The following is a 23,143-nucleotide window of genomic DNA, read 5'->3' as shown; positions in this document are numbered from 1 at the left end:
CAGTATTCCTAGAAGTTTGGCAGTTTGTCTACCACTCCACTCACACATTTCTGTCTAGAGGTTGAAGGAAACTTGAAAAGGACTGTCACATATTTACTCAGAAATGGTCAGAGTTTTCCTAGGGCCCCCAAGCAATGGAAGAGCAATAAATGAATGCAGTTTGTCAAAAGTCAAGGGGAGACTTTTAGTTCACACTGTGGTGGAGAAACGTAATCACTGGAGATAAATTCTTGAATGATTTAAGAGACAGAATGGGGCAGGTGATACATTTCTATGACAGGAGCAGACACAAACCCAGGTTTTCAAAAACCATTTCCACTGAAGCAAATCTTCCAAAGCCATGTGACGAAGGATGAGTTCCTCGCTGCTCCTTGGTCCACTCACCTGAGCCATCTCCATCCATTCATACCTACCTGGGTAAATGGCTATTGCCTCCATTCTCCTTATATTCCTGGGATCCTTCAATTGCTCCAGCAAGGCGACCAGGTCCAGCTTAGAGATAAGCCCTGTTGATCAGAGAAAGGAACCATTGTGTTCTTAGAGATTCATCAGTATCAAATCCAATATGTATTCAGGTGAGACGAGAACGCATTTTGTTCTAGAAAGTGATATCTGGAAATACTTTATTCAAAGCCACTATACAATACAGCAAACACCTATCAATCAGATCCTGAGATTCTGGTCAATTAGTACTAAGGCAAAAGTAAGTACTGTCAATGTGAAATTAAGGGAGTATGCAACTATTTAATACCACAGAACTTACACAATTACCACTAACCTAGAATGAAGGAGGCAGAGTACATCAAGGAAGAAAAACGTCACCAGCATAACGAGTCATCATGAAGCCTTTCTTTCTAAACTCACAGACAGTCATTTCCCCCTAGAAAGCAGAGATCTGGAACTACTGTGGGAAGCAGAAAATTTCAGAAGACATTCTAGAAATGAAGGAACCAAAACCTAGTGGGTAGGTGAGTGATTCTGGAAGCAGGTATCCTCACCCAAGGAGGCCAGGTTCACGTAGTTCTCTAACATCACATCCGTGTAAATTCCCGCTGATCTAGGTCCAGGCATTCCCACTCCTCTTGAGTGAAGTCTATGGCCACATCCCAGAACGTCAGCCGTCCCTGAAACACAAAGTACAGAGGCCATGTGGCCGTGGGACGACTTCCTTATATGACCCAAGATGAAAACAGCAAGTTTAGAGACCTGGTCGTGATTTAGTGGCTTGGCTGGTATTACAAAATATATTTTTTTTACACAGTAATCTTTCTACCCAATTTCTAATGTGAAGAAAAGAGGATGAGTTATGATCCACAAGCCATTAGAGAAAGTATTCTCATCTAAAGAGAAATTATAAAATCATCAGGGCAACATTAGCATATTTATTTTTCAGTGTTCTACTCCTGTGACATAGGATAAATTGTTCATCAAAGAAACAGGAAAAAAATTTTTTAAAGTGTATTCTCAGCCAAGAGTTCTGAAGTGGGGCCAAAGTGCCACATTTTTAGCAAGGTGACTTGAGTTAGTAATGTTGAAAATTCTGCTCGATGAATGACGATTTTGAACCGTAATGAAATAGAATAGTAAGGTAAGAATTCATACTTAAGTTGGAACTGTAATTGTTTTACAGATTTTAATGGGTCTAATACGATAGTCTGGAAGCCTTCCCAAGTGGCAGTCATCCATTGAATTTGCAGGACCGGGGGAAGCTTGGTCCTTTCCACCCGTGAGAAACAGGAGTAGTCAGAAGGGAATTCTTGAGGATGTTCAGCAGTGGGGGGAAGCTTGGTTCCCTCCCCACCTCAGAGATTAGGTTAGTTAGAAATAATGAATATCAGTAATGTTGCTCTTATACATTTTGACAAATATTAACAGTCATTCAATGGCAGAGCTTAAACTTTACTTCAGCTTATGTACTTCAGATTTGAACTAATAAAACACAGACAGATTCACAGAGACAATGCTAAGAAAAGGTGACAGAAGTTTCTGTAACTGTAAAGAATACTAAAGCCAAGAAAAGGTTTAGTCACTCAGGCATGTCCAATTTTTTGTGACCCCATGGACTCTAACTTGCCAGGTTCCTCTGTCCAAGAAATTCCCAAGCAGGAATACTGGGGTGGGTAGTCATTCCCTTCCACAGAAGTTCTTCAAAAAAACTAACCAGAAAAAAAAAGAAGAAGAAGAAATAATTGATCAAGTCATGTTAGTATTTCCATACATACATTCCAGTTCAGTTCAGTCGCTCAGTCAGGTCCGACTCTTCCTGACACCATGGACCACAGCACGCCAGACCTCCCTGTCCAACACCAACTCCCAGAGCCTACTCAAATTCATCTCACTGAGGACTAACCTACACCCTGATGGGGCTGTATACTCTTTAAGGGTAAAAGAGAAAAAGTCTCATGTCACTAAACTCAGGTAATTTTGAATGGGTTAAAAATGTACATAATGTTTGAGGATGATAGTCTTTATTTACACTGAGCTATATTTAGAACTTTAGTACAGTTGAGCATATTTAGGACTAATAAGATTCTTGTAAACATTTGGAAAATACAAAACTGTGATGAGACTCTGTGATGTGAGCATGGAGTGTACAGGAAAAGATCAGACCTGGGTTTGGGATGAAAACCCCCAGTCCCAAAACCCAGCATCTCTGCTGAACACACCTGAGTGTTCATTTTCCAAAGCAGAAAGAAAGAAAGAAGACATGAAACTACCCAATTAATTGTGACAGTTTAGGTACATCCCTCACTTTTTCTTTCCAAGAAACTTGTTCAAGTCAAATGGAAAAAAAAACAAATCCATAGCATGGGAATCTCACAGAAACACCTAAACCAGTGAACATGAGTCATGGGGCAAGAAGTACATGGAAGAATGCATTATCAATGCATGGGTATTTGTGCACTATTATGGAAACTATGATCTGAATCTATCATTAAAAATGTTAGTTTGGGGACTTCGTGATGATCCAGTGACTAAGACCCTGAGCTCCCAATGCATGGAGCTCTGGTTCTTTCCCTCATCAGGAAACCAGATCCCACATGCTGTAACTAAGAGTTAATATGTCACAATGAAAGAACCTGAAAATTACAAGGATGACTGAAGATCCTACCTGCCACAGCAAGGACCCGGTGCAGCCAAATAAATAAATATTTTTTAAAAGTGTTTTATGCCAATTTCACTTCATATGTGCCTTCCCTGATCTGTAGCCTAATACCACATTTAAGTAGTTAGTCTCACTTATCGATATAGAGCAGTCTCTGCAACGGTTTTATTTCTGAATCTTTTCTGAAGAACTATGGACCGCTGAGTTCACTTTATTTATAAGGACAATCTGTAACTCCCGTTCTAATGAGCTGAAGCTGCATCCACATGTAAACTCATCACGGCATTTCCCCTACTTCACTAAGATCCTAACACCAGACCACATCCCAGTGGGAGTCTCTGGTAGCAGGGCTTCCCCGTGTTGATCTCGCACAAAGGGCATATAGTGAACAACTGAACGTCACTAATTCATGTTGAGAATTGATTAGGCTCTAGAGAAAGCCGGGATACAGACAATGGATAACAGGCTCTGGGATTTAATGGAGAAGTTAGTCCAAAGAGCTGCTCTTCACTATACTAAGAAAAAAAAAAAAAAATGAAAAACTAAGAGGTAGATAACAACAAACCACCCAGGGAGAAAACTTAGAATCAGAGAACTAAAGGTTTGCAGGTTCTCAGTCCAGGCATTTCAGCAGGAAAAGCAGCCCAGCCCCAGACGCGGACAGGACGTTTACCTGAGAAGCTGCCATTTCCTCCTCTTCTTCCTGCTGCTCCGAGTCTTCTCTGGGGATGTTGTCACAAACTCACATCCACAGTTTGGGAAAATACCGTCAACGGCGTCCACACAGCTCTTTCACCTGCAACTGCTGCAGGGAAAATGAAGAAAAATGGTTCTGGTCTCTCCTGCCCTTTTCCAGCCTTTTTGGGCTTCCTCTGTTTCTTATCAGTAGGCGGCAATCAAGACTACTCTGACATGTTAATCACATTCTGTGTTGGGTGCTTACCTTTGGTGCATTCTCTTTGCAGACCACCCCTGCGAGTTGTCCTTTCTTTTTGCATTACAGAGAGCAGGTCGCAGCACAATTCACGGGAGACAATGGGCCTGACTCCTGGGCTAGCTGACTTACATTATGAGGGTGTTTGAAACACGGCGGGTGAAGACCCGCATTTAGGAGCCCTGAGCTGCAGCCTCACACCCCGCACTCCAGAGACCTCTGCGGAGCGAGGATTAGGGCGGGAACTTCTAGAAACAAAGGAAGTCGGGCAGATTGCCTGGGGAGGGGCTCTTTCTAGGATGGGTGTGGCCCTCCGCTGCCTCTGCCTGTGCCCTTGGGGGAGGGGTGGTGGGGAATGCCTGCTTGGTGGGAAGCAGCTGGGGGCCTTGGGTTCCTGCAAAGTTTGCTCTCAGAATTCTTCCCAAAGATGCTTTGCCTTTAGCGTGCTAAGTCCGACTCTTTGCCTCCCCTTGGACTGTAGCCCGCCTGGCTCCTCTGCCACTGGGGACTCTCCAGGGAAGAATGCTGAAATGGGTTGCCATGCCCTCCTCCACGGGATCTTCCTGACCCAGGAATTGAGCTCACATCTCTTGGTGTCTCCTGCATTGACAAGTGGTTCTTTACCACTAGTGCCACTTGGGAAGCCACAGGATACCGTGAGTATCTAGGTTTTTCTACTACCCTCTGCAGCCTAGGGATACAGGTTTTCACAAAATGATTTGAACTGTGACCACCTGTCTGCAAGCGAGGGACCTGCAACTTCAGAGACCAGGAGGCTGGAGTGTTTTGATCATTGCAGAAACCAAGCACCGACTCTTGGAGAGTTGGAGAACTCAGGTTTATTATGCCGGGGGCCCAGAGGAGTTAACACTCCATGTTCTGAGACCCAAATAAAGGGGTTACAGAGTTTTTATACACGGACAGGCATGATTAAGAGAGTTTGCAGGTTTGCAGGGGTTAGGGCAATATCAAAGAGGAGGACAAGGGTTAGTTAAATTCCAGTTCCTAGTATTGTGAGTCCTCACATTTTGAGACCAATGTGATCAAGACTTTGGAAAGAGCAAGTTGAGTTACAGAGGAAGAAGGAGAAGGAGGCTATGTAAAAATCTGTAGTTTTTCCTCTTCATTGCCCCCTCTTGATGCTTCTATCACTCATTGTAGAAAGCATCATCTCATGTCTGATAAGACATTCAGAACTCCCCATCATGTAGGGGAGTATATTGAGCTATTAATATTTGTAACTTTATGGATTCCACTTGAGAGGTGATGAAATGGGTAATATCTTTGAGAATACAAGGGCCAAACAATAGGGCCTGAAAGGACATGAATAGAGTACTGGTTAATGGGAGAAGCCACAATGCTCAGCTCCAGATATTGTTCCAGTTACCACGGGAATTTGCTAGTTCCTCTCTGCTTTTCATGCTTCATTCCCTTAGCTGTTGGGCCATGTCTCTGACTATTCCTAATTGGTTTACACAAAAGCAGCGTTCTTCCTTCAAGAGAAAGAGGCAGAGTCCCGCCTTCTCAGCTGTCAGTAGGTGGAGCCCTCTCCCATTCTGTAAAAACACCTCAGTTAAGAAATCTAGCTGCTCCTGTAAGGCCACTAAGGATGTGGCTACCCTCTCAATGTTGTCTGTGTGTTGTAGCCACGCGTTCTGGGAAACAAACTCACTCAGAAGGACAACGCAGATAGTGGAGTGCAGTTCATTACACCGGCGGGGCCAAGGCAGAGTCTCCTCTTAGCCAAGGACCCCAACCAGTTTTTGTGAAAGCCTTATATACGGTAAGTGGATAAGATTCCCTGAAACTAGTCTGAACAAAGGAAAAAGAAAGATACAATCAAAGTTAACCGGCAATCATTTGCCTGAAGCCTGGGTAGTTAAGCCTAGGTAGCCTAGGTAGTTAAGCCTAAGTAGTTAAGATCAATAGGCCTGTGATCAAACCCCAAAAAGCGGAACACAACGTATGATTCTATTCAGTTACACAGATAATTAGGGTATTCTTTCAGGCAAAGGAGAGCCCTAGGGCTCTTCTGGGGGCCTAGTTTTCCAGTTCATATGTCGTTTCCATAGATACTAGGCATACAGCTCAAAGTCCACAGTCCAGCCCAAGATGGAGTCCTGCTTTCAAGACAGAGCCTGTTCTGTTTCCTCCTTCATGTGAAGTCCTTGGATGGTGTATGGTAGAAGGTGATTGATGAAGCAACGCCTCCTATTCCAATACTTACCCTAGCCAAAACTTCCAAACCAACTAATAGGGGATAAACTGGATGGCTTTTTTTGACCAGGTCTGTGCTGTCAGAGGTACAGTGAGAGTCTGGTTGTTAGGGCCAATATTCATCTGGGGATCGAGGAAAGCTAAGGTGCAGATACCCATCCATTGACTGGTAGACATAAGTAAACATCTGTCCCGCAAACTAAGAAAAGGCCTTGATGGGGCGGCACCATATTGTGTCTGTGGCAAGATGAGTGGGCCATTCACCATTTACAGTTTGATTACATTCGTCCCTGGCTAAATTGCCTACAGCTTCAGTTCCTCCATCATTTGTAAAGCATTCTGGAGCCTTTTGAGTTAACTCAATTGCCCTTAAGACTGGCCCTTGTAAGGGTGGATCTGTCAGAGTTCCCATGGCTGTTGCAATATTTAATGGTACTGGTGTAGCTAAATACCGTGGAGCTTCTAAGGATGAGCAAAGACAGCAATCCCTGGCCAGCTGGGGTTCGTGTCGTATAGAAGGTGAGAAGTTGCATTGAGAATCTGGTATAGATGACGGCCTAAGGGGGTGTTAACTCTGTAACCTGGGTCATACTGGCAACAGGGAGAGCCTGATTTTGAAGGGCAAAGTTGGTCCGTGATTTCATTTGTCTGCATTATTGTCCCTGTCCAGTAGGTTTTTCCATTTATTTGGCAGACAGACAGCTGTTCTGGGTTGTAACATCTACATGGCATTTGGGCGTAGATGGAGATGCAGGGGCGTGATGGCAAGGACATGGATTTCTGTATTGCTGGAGAAAAAGTGTCTTTGATCTGGAAGCTCCAGCAGCCCTCCTTTTATTCTTCCATCATTTAGCGTCCACTGATCTTCTTCCTTGGTATACCTTGGGGATGGAGGCAAATCTGGTGACAGTTCAGTTCAGTAGCTCAGTCATGTCCGACTCTTTGCGACCCCATGAGTCGCAGCACGCCAGGCCTCCCTGTCCATCACCAACTCCCAGAGTCTACTCAAACCCATGTCCATCGAGTCGGTGATGCCATCCAACCATCTCATCCTCTGTCGTCCCCTTCTCCTCCTGCCCCCAATCCCTCCCAGCATCAGGGTCTATTTCGAGTCAACCCTTTGCATGAGGTGGCCAAAGTATTGGAGTTTCAGCTTCAGCATCAGTCCTTCCAGTGAACACGCAGGACTCATCTCCTTTAGGATGGACTGGTTGAATCTCCTTGCAATCCAAGGGACTCTCAAGAGTCTTCACCAACACCATACCTTGAGGATGGAGGCAATTCTGGTGCCAAGAGGACCTTAAAGATTGACTCTGGGCTCACTGTGGGGCTGGGTTGGGTCGCCACCTGCTTGGCTGCCTGGTCTCCGACCGATTCCCATTGCTGACTGGGTCAGCTCGCTGATGGCCTTTACAATGGATGACTGTCACTTGGGAGGGCTTCCAGACTGCTTCTAACAGCTGAAGATTTCTTTTTTGTTTTTAATCTCCTTCCCCCATCCCCTGGCCCCCCACTGTCAATAGTCCCCTTTCCTTATAAGTGGCTCCATGTACATGTAAAGTAGCAAAGGCATACCTTGCCTCGGTATAGATGTTGACTCCTTTCCCTTTGGCGTGCCTTAGTGCCTGGGCGAGTGCCCACAGTTCAGCCCTCGCTGCTGACCACCCTTGTGGCAAGGCCTCGGCCTTCACTACCTCGTCAGTTGTTATGGCAGAGCCCCCTTTGCGCTGCCCGTCTTGGATAAAAGTGCTTCCGTCGGTGAACAGTTCCAGTTCTGGGTTCTAGAAGGGAATGTCCATCAGCTGTAGCCTGCTCGAGTAAATCTCATCTATGAGCTCCTCACAGTTATGATCGGGGTTCCTACTTCTGTAGGTAAAAACTAGTGGGGTTCAGTGTCCACAGTCTCGAGTTGGACCTGGGAGATTTTGCAACGCAGTTCTTGATAGTGAATCATCCTGGAGTTGGTCAGCCACTTGTGTTCCTTGTTCATCACGGCAGGAACAGCATGGGGAACCTTTACATATTGTCCTAGTGTAAGCTTATCTGCTTCTCTGGCCAGAATCACAGTGGCACCTAATGCACGAAGGCATGGTGGCCATCCTGTGACCACTGGATCCAGCGGTTTGGACTGCTATGTGACTGGGCACTCCCATGGCTCAGCTGTCTGTGTGAGGACCCCCAGTGCAGTGTGATTTTTTTTATGTACATAGAGGGTAAAGTCCTATGTCTCATCTGGCAGCCTTAATACTGGAGAGCTGGTCAAGAGTCTCGTTCACATTCATTTTCCTCCACCTGGCCGCTCTCCTGAGGGAGATTTAAGATTCCTCTTACTATTAGCAGGTCGGTACAAACTCCCTAACCGGACCAGCCTCACAGGGAGGGATCGAATCCCCAAGAGGCTGGCGCTGTCTTCCAGCCTTATGAGGCCGTCACGGAACCCCAGGGTTTGGACGCTGTCAGTCTCTGAAGGCCGTGGGCTGTGAAGCTCACTTTCACTGCCTTCAATCAGCAATCATGCATACACAGTCACTCAGAGGTTATGACAATACCTCCTTTTCCTGAGTCCCCAGGTCTCCCTATCTGATGCTCCCTTCCTGGGAGCTCCAAGAAGCTGATCAGTCTCCTCTTCTACACATTGGAGTAAGACTTCCTGACTTGGGACTGGCCCTGGGGCTTTACCTGATCCTGTGGCCATTCCTGGTGAATTGGCCTGTCCCTTCAATGAGTCCGGTCAGGGCTCGGTCATCCAGAGAGTTGGAACACTGGTCTGAAAGAGTACCCAGAATACCATCAGGTGTCACGCCTCCTTGTTCATCTCGGGGTCCTCTGCTCTGACCTGGCTGAGCCACCAGTCCAGCGGCTCAAGGGGCCAGTGTGGCTGGAATCTCGCTGGGGCCTCCAGAAATGTTGCAGAAACCAGTACCTGAGAAACCAAGCACCACACTCAGAGACTTGGAGAACTCAGGTTCATTACACCAGTGGGCCCAGAGGAGTTAACACTCCAAGCTCTGAGCCTTGAACAAAGGGGTTACAGAGTTTTCGTACATGGACAGGCATCATTAAGTGGGTTTGCAGGTTTCCAGGGGCTAGGGCGATTCCAAAGAGCAGGACGAGGGTGAGTGAGATAAGCTCCGGTTCCTAGTATTGTGAGTCCCCACTTTTTGAGATCTACGTGATATAGACTTTCCAAGGAACAAGCTGAGTTACAGGGGCAGAAGGAGCAGGAGATCATGTAAAATTTTTATCTTTTCCTATTGACCATTACAGGTTTCTTTGGAAATAAAGCAGGCACAGCAGTGAACTTTGGGTTAAATATGTGTGTGCCTAGATGCTCAGTCATGTCTGAGTCTTTGCGACCCTTTGGACTCTGGCCCACCAGCTCCTCTGTCCATAGGATTTTGCAGGCAAGAATACTGGAGTGGTTGTGAAGTAATTAGCCTCCAACTAATAAAAAAAAAAAAAAAAAAGAATACTGGAGTGGAATGCCATTTCCTCCTCCAGGGATGTTCCTGACCTAGGGATCAAGCCCAAGTCTCTTAGGCCTCCTGCATTGGCACTTAGACTCTTTAGTCCTACTGCCACCTTGGACGTCCAAAAGTGTGCATGGGAATGGAGAAATATTTGTGAAAATGATGCCTTAAATGCATATCTGATGAGCAACAAAGGAAATAATGATCTGTGTTAAGTAATAAGTGACATAACTATAGGCTGGAAAAAAAAAAAAAAAATACACGTGGCCTGAACAATGAGTTAGGTTTTCTTTTGTGGGAATGTTTGGACTTGAGCCCAGGAGACAGTGTGTCAGGTGACCCCAGACAGCTGAGGAAGCAAGGCAGGAGCCACACTATATACAAGTTTGCAGCAAGGGGCAGGTAATCCGAATATTAAAAGTGACAATTAATATAAAGGAAAACCATCTCTCCCATGAAGAGATTTAGTGTTCTTCTATGTATGGAAAGATGGAAGCATCTGGAATTATTGAAACCATTTCTTTCATATGCATCTATCTATGTGGGGCCAATCCTTCTTCCTTGACTGTTCACATCCTAATTCCAAGGGGACGAGAGAGGACCAGAGGTTTAGATAGCATCGCCATCTCAATGGACATAACTTTGAGCAAAGTCCAGACGGTGAAGGAACGGGAAGCCTGGCATGTTGCAGTCCCTGGGTCTCAAAAGGTTGGACAAGAGTGTGTGACTGAACAAGAAACATAGAGACAGAAGCCAATCATACCCCGACTTCTGAGTGGATGAGGGAGGTCACTGATCACGAAGTCACACCCTCTATGAAACAGTCTATTCAAGAACCAAAGTCTGAAAAAACAATGGCGGATGGCAGCCTCTCATACCAACCCCCTCCCCCCCCCCCCCACCTGCCCCAGCTCCTCAGCACTTACCAAGTAGGAAATAGCTGGTGACTTCTGAATAGGTTCCTTTGTTTCATCTAGACTCAGAGATCTGCTTTTAGAAAAGGCTTCTTAAGTGTTAAGAGTCAAGATGGCCTGGATGAAGAGCAACAACCTCAGATATGCAGATGATTCCACACTACTGGCAGAAAGTGAAGAGAAACTAAAGAGCCTCTTGATGAGGATGAATGAGGTGAAAAAACTATGATGATGACATCTGGTCTTATCACTTAATAGCAAAGAGAGGGAAAAAGTGGAAAGAGTGACAGATTTTCTCTTCCTGGGCTTTAAAATCACTGTGAACCGTGACTGCAGCCATGAAATCAAAAGATAATTGCCTCTTGAAAGGAAAGCTATGAAAAACTTAAGTGTATTAAAAAACAAAAACACCAATTGCTAACAAAAGTCCGTCTAGTCTAAACTATGGTCTTTCCAATAGTCATTTGAGATTTGGACCATAGACAAGGCAGGGCACTGAAGAACTGATGCTTTCAAATTGTGGTGCTGAAGAAGACTCTTGAGAGTATTTTATCATTGAGGAACTAGGGTAAATACACCTTCCATATTTAATGTTCAGTTCAGTTCAGTTCAGTCGCTCAGTCATGTTCGACTCTTTGCAACCCCATGAATCACAGCACGCCAGGCCTCCCTGTCCATCACAAACTCCCGGAGTTTACTCAAACTCATGCCCATTGAATCGGTGATGCCATCCAGCAGTCTCATCATCTGTCGTCCCCTTCTCCTCCTGCCCCCTATCCCTCCAAGCATCAGGGTCTTTTCCAATGAGTCAGCTTTTCACATCAGGTGGCCAAAGTATTGGAGTTTCAGCTTCAGCATCAGTCCTTCCAATGAACACCCAGGACTGATCTCCTTGCAGTCCAAGGGACTCTCAAGAGTCTTCCCCAACGCCACAGTTCAAAGGCATCAATTCTTCGGCGCTCAGATTTCTTCACAGTCCAACTCTCACATCTATACATGACCACTGGAAAAACCATAGCCTTGACCAGACGGACCTTTGTTGGCAAAGTAATGTCTCTGCTTTTTAATATGCTATCTAGGTTCATCATAACTTTCCTTTCAAGGAGTAAGCGTCTTTTAATTTCATGGCTGCAGTCACCATCTGCAGTGATTTTGGAGCCCAAGACAATAAAGTCAACCACTGTTTCCACTGTCTCCCCATCTATTTCCCATGAGATGATGGGACCAGATGCCATGATCTTAGTTTTCTGAATGTTAAGCTTTAAGCCAACTTTTTCACTCTCCTCTTTCACTTCCATCAAGAGACTTTTTAGTTCCTCTTCACTTTCTGCCATAAGGGTGGTGTCATCTGCCTATCTGAGGTTATTGATATTTCTCCCGGAAACCTTGATTCCAGGTTGTGCTTCCTCTAGCCCAGTGTTTCTCATAATGTACTCTGCATATAAGTTAAACAAGCAGGGTGACAATATACAGCCTTGATGTACTCCTTTTCCTATTTGCAACCAGTCTGTTGTTCCATGTCCAGTTCTAACTGTTGCTTTCTGACCTGCATACAGGTTTCTTAAGAGGCAGGTCAGGTGGTCTGATATATCCATCTATTTCAGAATTTTCCACAGTTTATTGTGTTCCACACAGTCAAAGGCTTCGGCATAGTCAACAAAGCAGAAATAGATGTTTTTCTGGAACTCTCTTGGTTTTTCGATGATCCAGTGGATGTTGGCAATTTGATCTCTGGTTCCTCTGCCTTTTCTAAAACCAGCTTGAACATCTGGAAGTTCACGGTTCACGTATTGCTGAAGTCTGGCTTGGAGAGTTTTGAGCATTAATTTGCTAGCATGTGAGATGAGTGCAACTGTGTGGTAGTTTGAGCATTCTTTGGGATTGCCTTTCTTTGGGATTGGAATGAAAACCATGTTAGTTCATCTAATAAAAAGAGAAACTTTGAAGTAAAATTCAGGTTTGCAATTGCTCATTTAAAGGAAGTGTCTTAAGCAGTGAAGAAAGAATTTGAGGAGGAAATTTATCAGATCATACGTGTAGTTTCCAAGGATTCGAAATTATAGGGTAGAAAACAAACAGTATCTGTCCCAAGTAGTCCCAGAAGTGTGGCAGTTTGTTCACGACTCCACACACACACTTCTGACTAGAGAGAGAATCAGAAGATTTAAAAGGGCTCAATATAGTTACTCAGAAATCCACACAGTTTTTCCTGAAACTTCCTCAATGGCTCAATGGAGGAGCCATCAGGTCATGCCATTTGTCCCAGGCCAAGACAAGAATTCTTGTCCTCATTGTGACTGTGAAAATTAATCACTGGAGAGAAATACATAAATGATAAAAAGAATCAAGAATGGGTCAAGAGATGACCTTCTATGACAGTGACAGAAAGAAACCAAGACTAACCCAAAGTCACTTCCGTTGAAGCAGATCGTTGCAAACCACACGACAAAGTATTGCTTCCTCCATGATTCTCGTCCTTTTCATCTGAGTCATCTGCTCCACCCACTGCCATGTGCCTGGGTGTGCTGCTGGTTTGTCCACTTTGCTTACAGTCCAGGAATCCTTCACTTGATCCTGAAAGGCGACCAGGTCCAGCTTAGAGAACACAAGACGTGTTCATCAGAAAAAGGAGTATGTGTTGTGGTGGTGATTCATCTGTTTCCAATCCAGTATGTGTTAAGGTAAGAAGAGAAAACAAGGTAGAAAGTTGAAAGAGCAAAAAAAAAAAAAAGGATTTCCCCATGACTCTATTGAAAGCACCTTAAAATACAAATGCATAAAAGTCAGATTCTGATATTGTACTCAAGCTCTACTGAGGATAAAGCAGGTAGAGGGAATCTGATTTTAAGAGGAGGTTGCCATTATTTTATGCCAGAGAATTTATGGAATCACCACTAGACCAGAATGAAGGATATGCAGGTCATGGAGCAACAGTTAGAACAAAAGACGGCCAAATGGACTGGTTTCAAACAGGGAAGGAGGACCTCAGAGCTATATATTATCACCCTTCTTATTTAACATCCATGCAGAGTACATTATGCAAATGCCATGCTGGATGAAGTAGAACCTGGAATCAGGATTGCCAGGAGAAATATCAATGATCTCAGATATGCACATGATGCCACACTAGTGGCAGAAAGCGAAAAGGAACTAAAGAGGCTCTTAATGGGGATGAAACGGAGAGTGAAAGAAGCTGGCAGAAAACTCAACATTCAGAAAACTAAGATCATGGCATTTAGCCCCATCACTTAATTCAAATAGATGCGGAAAATGGAACCAGTGACAGACTTTAGAAGGGCTCCAAAATCACTGCGGATGGTGATTTCAGCCATGAAATTCAAAGACAGTTACTCCTTGGAAAAAAAGCTATGACCAATCTAGACAGCGTATTCAAAAGCAGGATATCACTTTGGACACAAACGTCGATATGGTCAAAGCTATGGTTTTTCTAGTAGTCACATATGGATGTGATAGTTGGACGATAAAGGAGGCTGAGCGCCGAAGAACTGAGAGCTCGAATGGTGGTGCAGGAGAAGGCTTCTTTTCTTTTTTTTTTTTTTGAGAAGGCTCTTAAAAGTCCTTTGGACTCAAGAAGCTGAAACAAGTCAACCGTAAGGAAATCAATCCTGAATATTCATAGGAAGGACTGATGCTGAGGCTGAAGCTGCAATACTTTGGTCTCTTTGTCTGCTAAACCAACTCATTGGCAAGATCCTGATGCTGAAAAAGATTGAAAGCAAAAGGAGAAGGCAGTGACACAGGGTGAGATGGTTGAATATCTTTGCTGACTCAGTGGAGATGAACTTGAGCAAATTCCAGGCATTGATGAAGGATAGGGAAGCCTGGCTTGCTGCATTCCATGGGATCCAAGAGTTCCACACAACTTAGCCACGGAATAACAAACAAGAATGAAGGCAAAAGAAGTAGTGGTACATATACACAATGGAATATTACTCAGCCATAAAGAGGACTGTATTTGAGTCAGTTCTAACGAGGTGGATGAACCTAGAGCCTGCTATACAGAGTGAAGTAAGTCAGAAAGAGAAATAGAAATATCATATACTAATGCATATATACGGAATTCAGAAAAATGGTACTGAAGAATGTACTTGCAGAACAGCACTGGAGAAACATAGATAATAGACTTATGGAAATGGGGAGGGGAGGAGAGGGTGAGCTGTATGGAGAGAGTAACATGAAAACTCACATTACCATATGTAAAAACAGAAATCCAAAGGGAAATTGCTGTGTGTCAGGAAACTGAAACAGCACAAGGAGTTGGGGGGGGGGGGGTGGAAGGGAGGGATATTCAAAAGGGAGGGGATATATGTATACCTATGGCTGTTTTACGTTGAGGTGTGACAGAAAACAACAAAATTCTGTAAAGCAATTATCCTTCAATTAAAAAGTAAACAAACAAAGAAGAATGAAGGCAACAGATTACATCAAGGAAGAAGTAGTTTAGAATCATAATGACTCATGAAAACTGTCTTTCAAATATGACACATACCCATTTTCCCCTAGAAAGCAAGGACCTGAAATTATTGGAAGAAGAAAAAGTCCAGGCATTCCCACTCCTCTCGAGTAAAATCTATGGCCACATCCCAGAATGTCAGCTGTCCCTGAAATACAAAGGACAGATGCCGTGTGGCCGTGGGAAGAGTTCCTCATGTGACCCAGGATGAAAACAGCAAGTTCAGAGACCTGGTTGGGATTAGTGGTGTGGCTGATATTACAGAATGATAACATTTTTACACAGTAATATTTTCCACCACATTTATACCCCAAGAAAAGAGGATGAGATATGATCCACAAAGCATTACACAAACTACTGTGATCTGGAAGAGAAATTATAAAATGATCGGATCAACACTGGCATATTAAGTTTTGAGTGTCGTAAGCCTGTGATACAGGATAAATTGTCTATCAAGAACACAGGAGACATTTTTAAAAAGCATACTCTGATTCAAGAGTTTTGGAGTGGTACCAGTGCTCCACATTTTAAACAAGCTTATTTTAACTAGTAATGTGAAGAAATCTGCTCCATAAATAGTCATTTTGAGCTACATGAGCTGCAAAGAAATAGAATAGTAAAGATTAATACTTAAACAATGAACTTTCAGTATTTTGCAAATTTGAGAGGTCTGATAGAATAGTACCCAGGGCAGCTACAATTCTTTGAACTATTTAGTATATATTATGTCTTTCTAACAGCTTTTACTGTTGAATGCACCACATAAATAATATAAAATCAACACCATTGCGGTTCCACCTTTTTGCAAATATTTTATCAAATATTCATTGAATGGAAGAGCTTGAATTTTGCTTCAGTTTGTGTGACCTAGAATTGAACTAATAAAATACAAATACACATAGACAACACTAATGAAAGTTAATAGAAGTTTTAGAGGAACTTTTGTGGTGGTCCATTGTTGGGGTCCTTTAATGGACCGGAACCTGCTGGTCCAGAGTTGACAACAAGAAAGTGAAAGAATGAAAGAGGCTAAAATTCCTGGGTTATGCATCAGGCCTCCGCGCTCCAGAGAATCAGCCAGAAAGAGAGAGAGAGCGAGAGAGAGAGAGAGAGAGAGAAGGACACGGGGACCCAAGTCTCTGGTGGAACAAGGATACTTTATTGAATTCTGTCTGAGTATATATACCATATTACAAGGTAGCTTCTTCAGATGAAGATCAAAAGACCAGACTTTACAAGTTACCAAGGAAACAAGAAGCAATAGGGGCCACAAGGCCAAAACGCAATCCATATCAAAAGAGGGTGGAAAAAAACCCTTTCACCAAATGGAAAAGCTAATGAAGGAAATCCTACGCAAGCATCCCATCTCTAGGATTTCAGTCCTGGGAGTGGCTTGGAACTGACAGTCCTGACAGGAACTGATCAGGAACGGAGGGCTCAGAGACACAGGAAGCAGCGCACAGGATCCTGCTGTGAAACGTTCCCTGACAGCCCATGACTCAGACTCTCAGCTCCCAAGGCAGGGGGTGGGTTCAGTGCCTGCTTAGAGAAATAGATCCCACACCCCACAGCTAAAGTTTCCCAGTGTCAACAAAATCTCCCCCATGGCTCTGAGATCCTGCCTGCGACAACTAAGACACAACTGAGCCAAACAAATAAATCCACGTATTTTTCAAAAGAACTTTGTATAACTTGGGAGAATACCAAAAGAAGAAGAAAAAATCAATCAAATAATTAACATTTTTCTGCACACAGGGATACATTAAAATGAGATTATACTTACTAAGAATATTAAAGCTATTCATGTCAATAAAATCAAGATTATTTTTAAAGGGTTAATATATATACATCTACTTGTGGATGATATTCTTTGTACATTTTAGATACATTTAGGGTGGAAACATACACAGCAGTATAAGATAAATTAGGACTCCTGGTTCTGAAGCTTTTCTTTCTTGAAAAACTGTATCATTTGTGTTGAGCTTTATCATTCAACACAGTGGAGAACAGATTAGCGCCATTATGATTGTTGTAAATATTTTGAAAAAATACAAAAATGTGGTAAAAAGACTGTGTCTGTGATTTGAGCATGGAGTGTTCTGGAAACATCACACGTGGGCTTCGATGATCAATATGCCTACCCCGAACACCCAGTATCTATAATCCACAGAATGAGTGTTCATTCTCAGAAGTAAAGAGAAACCAAGATGGGGGAGTTTCTCCATTAACTATGAGCATTTCCACACATTCCTTATTCCTTTCTTCTACAATCTTCTTTAAAGAGAGAGGAAAGAAGTATGAACTTCACAGCCTCATGATGTCAGAGAGACGTCTCCAGAACCAGTGGGCATCATTACATTATTACACCAGATGTCACGGTGTAAATGGATCACATGAAAGATGCACTATCACTGCCTGGGCATTCTGGAATTAACAAGGAAATTATAACTTGAATCTAACATTTTAAAATGTTAATTTTATGTAAATTTCATTTCACCTATACTTCCCCTGTTTAGTATCCTCATAATGCATTTAACTAGTAAGTCTTAGCAATGCAAAGGACAGTATCTCCCAGTTTTCTTTTTATTTCTGAACACTTTCTGAAAAACTCTGAGTTTTTCAGACCACTGACCACTGAGTTGAGTCACTGGGCTTCCCCGCTGGCTCAGTGGTAAAGAAACTGCCTGCTAATGCAGGAGATGCGGCTTTAGTCTCATGGTGGAGAGAAGCCCCGGGACGAGAAAATGGCAACCCACTGCAGAATTCTTGCCTGGAAAATCCCATGGACAGAGGAGAATTGTTTCTATGTATAATGGCATTTTCAAACTCGGTTTTAAATATCTAAATTGCATCCAGGTGCTAAGTCATCACTGCATTTCCCAACGTCCCTAAAATCCCAACACCAAACCACATCCAAGTGGGAGTGAGGATAGGAGTGACTCCCTATGCTGATCTCTCACAGAAAGAATATTTTGATTAAAAAAAAAAGAATATTTTGAACAGTTCAAAGTCGCTGATTCATGTTGAGAATTCATCATGCTCCACAGAAAGCGAGGATGCGGACAGTGGAGAAAAGGCTCTGGGACACAAGAAAGTAGTCTAAGGAGCAGGTCTTCGCTATAATAAGAGGAAACGGGGGAAAATAAGTTGATAACAAATAAATTAGGAGCAGAGAACCAAAGGCTTGCATATTCTCATTTGGGCATTTCAGGAGGAAATGCAGACACAGCCGGAGACCCAGAATAGGACATTTACCTGAGAAGCTGACATTTCCACTTCTTCTTCCTCCTGTTCTGTCTTCTCTGGGGATGTTACACTGAGTTTTTTTTTTTTTTTTTTTTTTAAGTTTTTGTTGAATTTATTACAATTTAGTTTCTTGTTTTTTTCTTTTTTACGTTTCTTTGGTATCGAGGCATGTGGGAACTTAGCTCCCAGACCAGGGATCAAACCTGCACCCCTTGCAATGGAAGGTGAAGTCTTAACCACTGGACCACCAGGGAAGTCCCATACACTGAGTTTTGAGAAAATGTCTGGAGGTTGTAAAGACCTCACCAGATCTACTCCTATAATTTACATTTTAAGATACCAGATTAGCCACTAGGTTTAATCCAGAGACTGTCCTCAGGCAGGATACATTATTGTTATATAATCCTAAGGAATGTAGAGGGAAAAAAGTAAAAAGTTTGTCCTTTCTTCCTCCTTGAGTATTCTAGACCTCTCTCTCCTTGGCGACCCCTAGACTTCTTATCAGCCTACCTAGGAACTGACTCTCTCATTCCCCTCTTTTCTTTTAGGAGAATTGTGTTGCCAAGGGAAAGGGGTGTTGTTTTCATTCCATAACTACTTCTGCTGTTAAGGGGTGGGGTCCGAAAATTGTTGAGACAACCTATTCTCCTAACCCTCGTATTGAGGGTCTCTGATTCAGGGGCCCCAAGTAATAGTTAGAGGAGGCTGTGGACTGATAGGAGCTTAGAGAACCATTTTTAAACTAAAAGCTTTTAGATGGTTAGAAAATCCCATTATACAGTTACAGGCAAAACAGTCATTAAACCAAGTTAAAATCAAACTGAAAAGTCACTTTATGTCTATAGTTACATCAGTCCATCTTAACGTTGTTAGATGTCATCAGTTTAAGATGAGGCATCACATGTGATTGTTTTTGACGGAAGTTGCAGACTTGGAGAGTCTTTTCCTTGAAGTGGAGATGTCCACCCCAGGAGGCCTTCCCCTGATGAAGAGGGGAGCACTCCACAGACCCAGCAGTTAGACTGATTGTGGAATTCAGCGTAGGAATGGGCCCAGGACAGGAAGGCAGTCTTGAGGATCAAATGGCGTACTCAGGATTTTTAGAGTCAGCAGAAGTAGGCTCACATAGATTATCTGGTCCATCTTTTGGCATGTCCAGACAGTCCCATTACAGAAGCGGATTGGGAAGATAGTGGGCGAGGGGCTTCAGAACGCACAGAGTAAGTTGCCCCAATATCTAAAAGGAAATCGACGGACTGGCCTCCCACAGTTAATAATACCTGGGGTTCCTCAGGTGTAATTAGGATGGAAGCTTGTGTGGGGACCCCTGGGCACCTTCAGTCCTGATTGTCTTGAGAGTCTGACCCCTGAGACCTACTCCTCTGGGGGCAGTCTCTCCTCCAGTGTGGTCCTTTGCAGACTGGACATGGAACTGGGGACAGCTTAGATGCCTGAGGGCAATCCCGCTTGAGGTGCCCCTCCTTTCCACAGTAATAGCAACTCCATCCCTTTTCACCTGGGTCCCTCTGGACATTTTTCTCAGGCTGTTAAAGAACGGTTTTCATTGCCATTGCAATGAAACAGGCTTCCACCTGTTCCTTTGTCTTTTTCTGTCTTTCTTTCTTTTCCTCATAATCCCTACCATAATAGACTGTCTGAGCCAGTTGGAATAGATTATCTAAAGACTGATTTGGTCCATATGCCCGTTTTAATAGCTTATGGCCGATATCTAGACTGACTGAGAAATCTATCCTTTAAGATCACTTGTCCCTCTTCCCTTTTGGGATCAATCTCAGTGAATCTGCTTCTCTCCGTCTATCTAGGAATTTACCAGGAGCTTCCTTCTCCTCCTGTTCTATGTCTGCCAATTTGCCATAGCTTAAAGGCTTAGTTTAATGGGCTTCCTGGTGGCTCAGACGGTAAAGCGTCTGCCTGCAATGCTGAACACCCAGGTTCAATCCCTGGGTCGGGAAGATCCCCTGGAGAAGGAAATGGCAACCCACTCCAGGACTCTTGCCTGGAAAATCCCATGGACAGAGGAGCCTGGTAGGCTACATTCCATGGGGTCGCAAAGAGTCGGACATGACTAAGCAACTTTACCTTAAAGGTTTAGCACACCCCTGCCTGAGTCCTTCAAGAATATATCTGACAAAATGACTCTGATCCCATCTTCCTTTAGCTGTGTTGTAGCCCCAGTCTGGTTCTGTAATTGGGACCACCTCATTCCCAGTGGGGAGGGTGGTTATCTCCCTCTTCCCTACTGATTCATTACCAAGCCATTCATCTCCATAAGCAACTGCTTTTCCAAAAACTTTTTTGAGTCAGGAGTCAGCATTTGCCCCAAGATATATATCACATCCTTCCAAGTAAGGTCATAAAGCAGAGTAACACCTTTAAAAGCTCTAACATATTTTTCTGGGTCCTCTAAATAGTCTACCAGATCCTCCTCCTTGATTTCTTGTATTTCTTGATTAGAAAAAGGCTTATTAACTCTCATAGACTGATTATTTCTCCCAGTGGGTTCTTCATGAAGAGGCAGCCTCTTTATGTGTGGCTGTTCCTCGGTCTCTCTGGCTGCTCTGCATATATGATCCCAGGGATAGATTGGAGAAACCTGCTTTTCTTTACCTCTTTGTCTCCTGTCCTCCATCTCATCTAGCAAAGTAGGAGGACAGGAGGGAGCTGAAGCTTTCACACCCAAATCTATACCCTTAGAACATAGGTCTGGCATTTTGCAGAGGGAAAAGAGCAACATATATGCTACTTCTACCCACTTCCCTTGTTTTCTACAGAACCAATCTAATTGTAAAACAGTTATTATACTTAAGAGACCCTCCAACCGGCCACCGTTCACCACCCTCCAGTGGGTACTGTGGCCATGCAGTATCACATAGGAAGACCAGGTGTGTTTTCTTTAAGCCCTGGGAATCAAATCTATCCATTTTTCAGGATACAGTTCAAAGGAGTGAGGCTGCAATTGTTAGCTCCCATCTGTAAGAGAGAAAAAAAGCGAACAGTGCCATCTTTCTACCGGAGGCGTCCCTCCCTGCTCTAGATGGGGGTGTAGACAGAGTTTACACCACAGCGTCCCTTCCCTGGTCGGACTTAGTCTGTCCTTTACCGACCCAGGGGCCGTACTTGTCCCTCCGGGTTCCACCACCAAGACGGGGTGGAGATGCACCTGGGGTAGACTTGATCGCTTCCCTGAGGGACGTCCAGGTCCTCACCATTAAAACCTTGCTTGCCTCTGATGCCACCGGGGGTGCAATCAGAGTAAGCTTCCGGAACACCTCCCAGGCTAAACCGCAGGGGGAAACAGTGGTCACCTGAGTGCTTGTGCACGACCCTGAGTATACTCCTGACCACAATAAAACCGATATGAACAGAAAACTGAGATGTTACTTCCAAGCATCACCTCACCAATATAAGAGCCTCCTCTGGTCCACTAAGAGCCCGCATTATCAAAGGGTAAAAAGAAACCCATTGCAGTTCCAATCTGAGTGACCTTTAACCTCAGAGATGCTCTCGTAGCTAGAGCTCCATCGAACTTCCGATCTTTTGATTCCTATCACGGCTAGGTGCTTCCTGACTACCAATCCAAGTGTGAGATCTAAGTCAGAGTACCAGCACAGATCACAAGGCCCTTGAAAATCTATGATGTGACAGAGTAGGTTAGTACTTCTAATTTCCAAGGAGTTATGAAATGGCCAAAGAGACCAAAAGTTTGACTGAGAAAGGACAGTTCAGTCCACATGCTTAGCCCATCTCTGGTCAGTCCCTGAAGGAGACGCTGGGTGCCTCTTGGCATTGGCAGGTTGGTATAAATCCCTGCCAGGTTTCTGCCATCAGCCCTATGAGGTCACCACAGAGCCGCAGAGCAGTTCACTTGCTTCATGCAGGGCATTTCATTCATTCACGTAAGCACACCAAAGAGTTAGTCAAGTACAGCAGAAAACGTGTTCGCTAGGAGAACTAGACCTCCATGCACCCTTCCCTTGTCCTGAAGAATCCTGGATGAGCCAAGGTGAAAGGTTGTTGCTGAATCACGCAGACGCTGGGATTCTTGGCCTCTGGAGAATTCAATCTGGGGCCAGAGACAAGGCTTGATTGCTCAGAGCTTTTGTGTAGTAAACTTTTATTAAAGTATAAAGGAGACAGAGAAAGCTTCTGACATAGACATCAGAAGGGGACAGAAAGAGTATCTGCTTGCTAGGGTTAGCAATGGAGTTACATACTCTCCAATGAATCCAAAGAATGTCTGGAGGTTGTAAAGACCTCACCAGATCTACTCCTATAATTTACATTTTAAAATAACAGGATTAGCCAGAAGGTTTAATCCAGAGACTGTCCTCAGGCAGAATACTTTATTGTTATATAATCCTAAGGAATGTAGAGGAAAGAAAAAAAAGTTTGTCCTTTCTTCTTGCTTGAGAATTCCAGACCCTCTTTCCTTGGGGACCCCCAAGCTTCTTCTCAACCTGCCTAGGAAATGACTCTTTCACTAGACAGAAAGACCTTGAAAAGCTGAGAAGAACGAACGCTCCTGTCCTCTGTCTCAGGAGAGATTCAGGAACAATCAATTCCTACCTGGAGACCATCCTGTGAGCTAATTTTTTGATTGTTTTCTCCCCAGAGATAGCTGCTAACACTCTGCTCACACAGACGGTGTGAGCTGACTGACTTCCCCGGTCCAAATCCAGCTAGACCAACCCTGCAGCCTCTCCTTGGGCTGAAGCTGGGCCTCAGCTCTCACAAGTGGACCAGGAGCCAAGTCCTTATCCC

The 23,143-nt window shown here is 43.9% G+C and overlaps 1 protein-coding gene across 1 annotated transcript in view; it reads right to left on the bottom strand.

Moving 5' to 3' along the window:
- LOC133055191 (zinc finger protein 208-like) overlaps positions 1–23,143 on the bottom strand; it is an 83,885-nt gene that overhangs the window by 6,184 nt on the left and 54,558 nt on the right. The window contains 1 exon segment of the mRNA XM_061140621.1: positions 4,844–4,853. Within this exon segment, the coding sequence (XP_060996604.1) occupies positions 4,844–4,853 (10 nt within the window).

Source organism: Dama dama, chromosome 4 (assembly GCF_033118175.1).
Source record: "Dama dama isolate Ldn47 chromosome 4, ASM3311817v1, whole genome shotgun sequence".
In the NCBI taxonomy this organism is placed as follows: Eukaryota; Metazoa; Chordata; class Mammalia; order Artiodactyla; family Cervidae; genus Dama; species Dama dama.
Note: the sequence above shows the minus strand (reverse complement) of the source record. Positions and strands in the feature narration are given on the sequence as shown.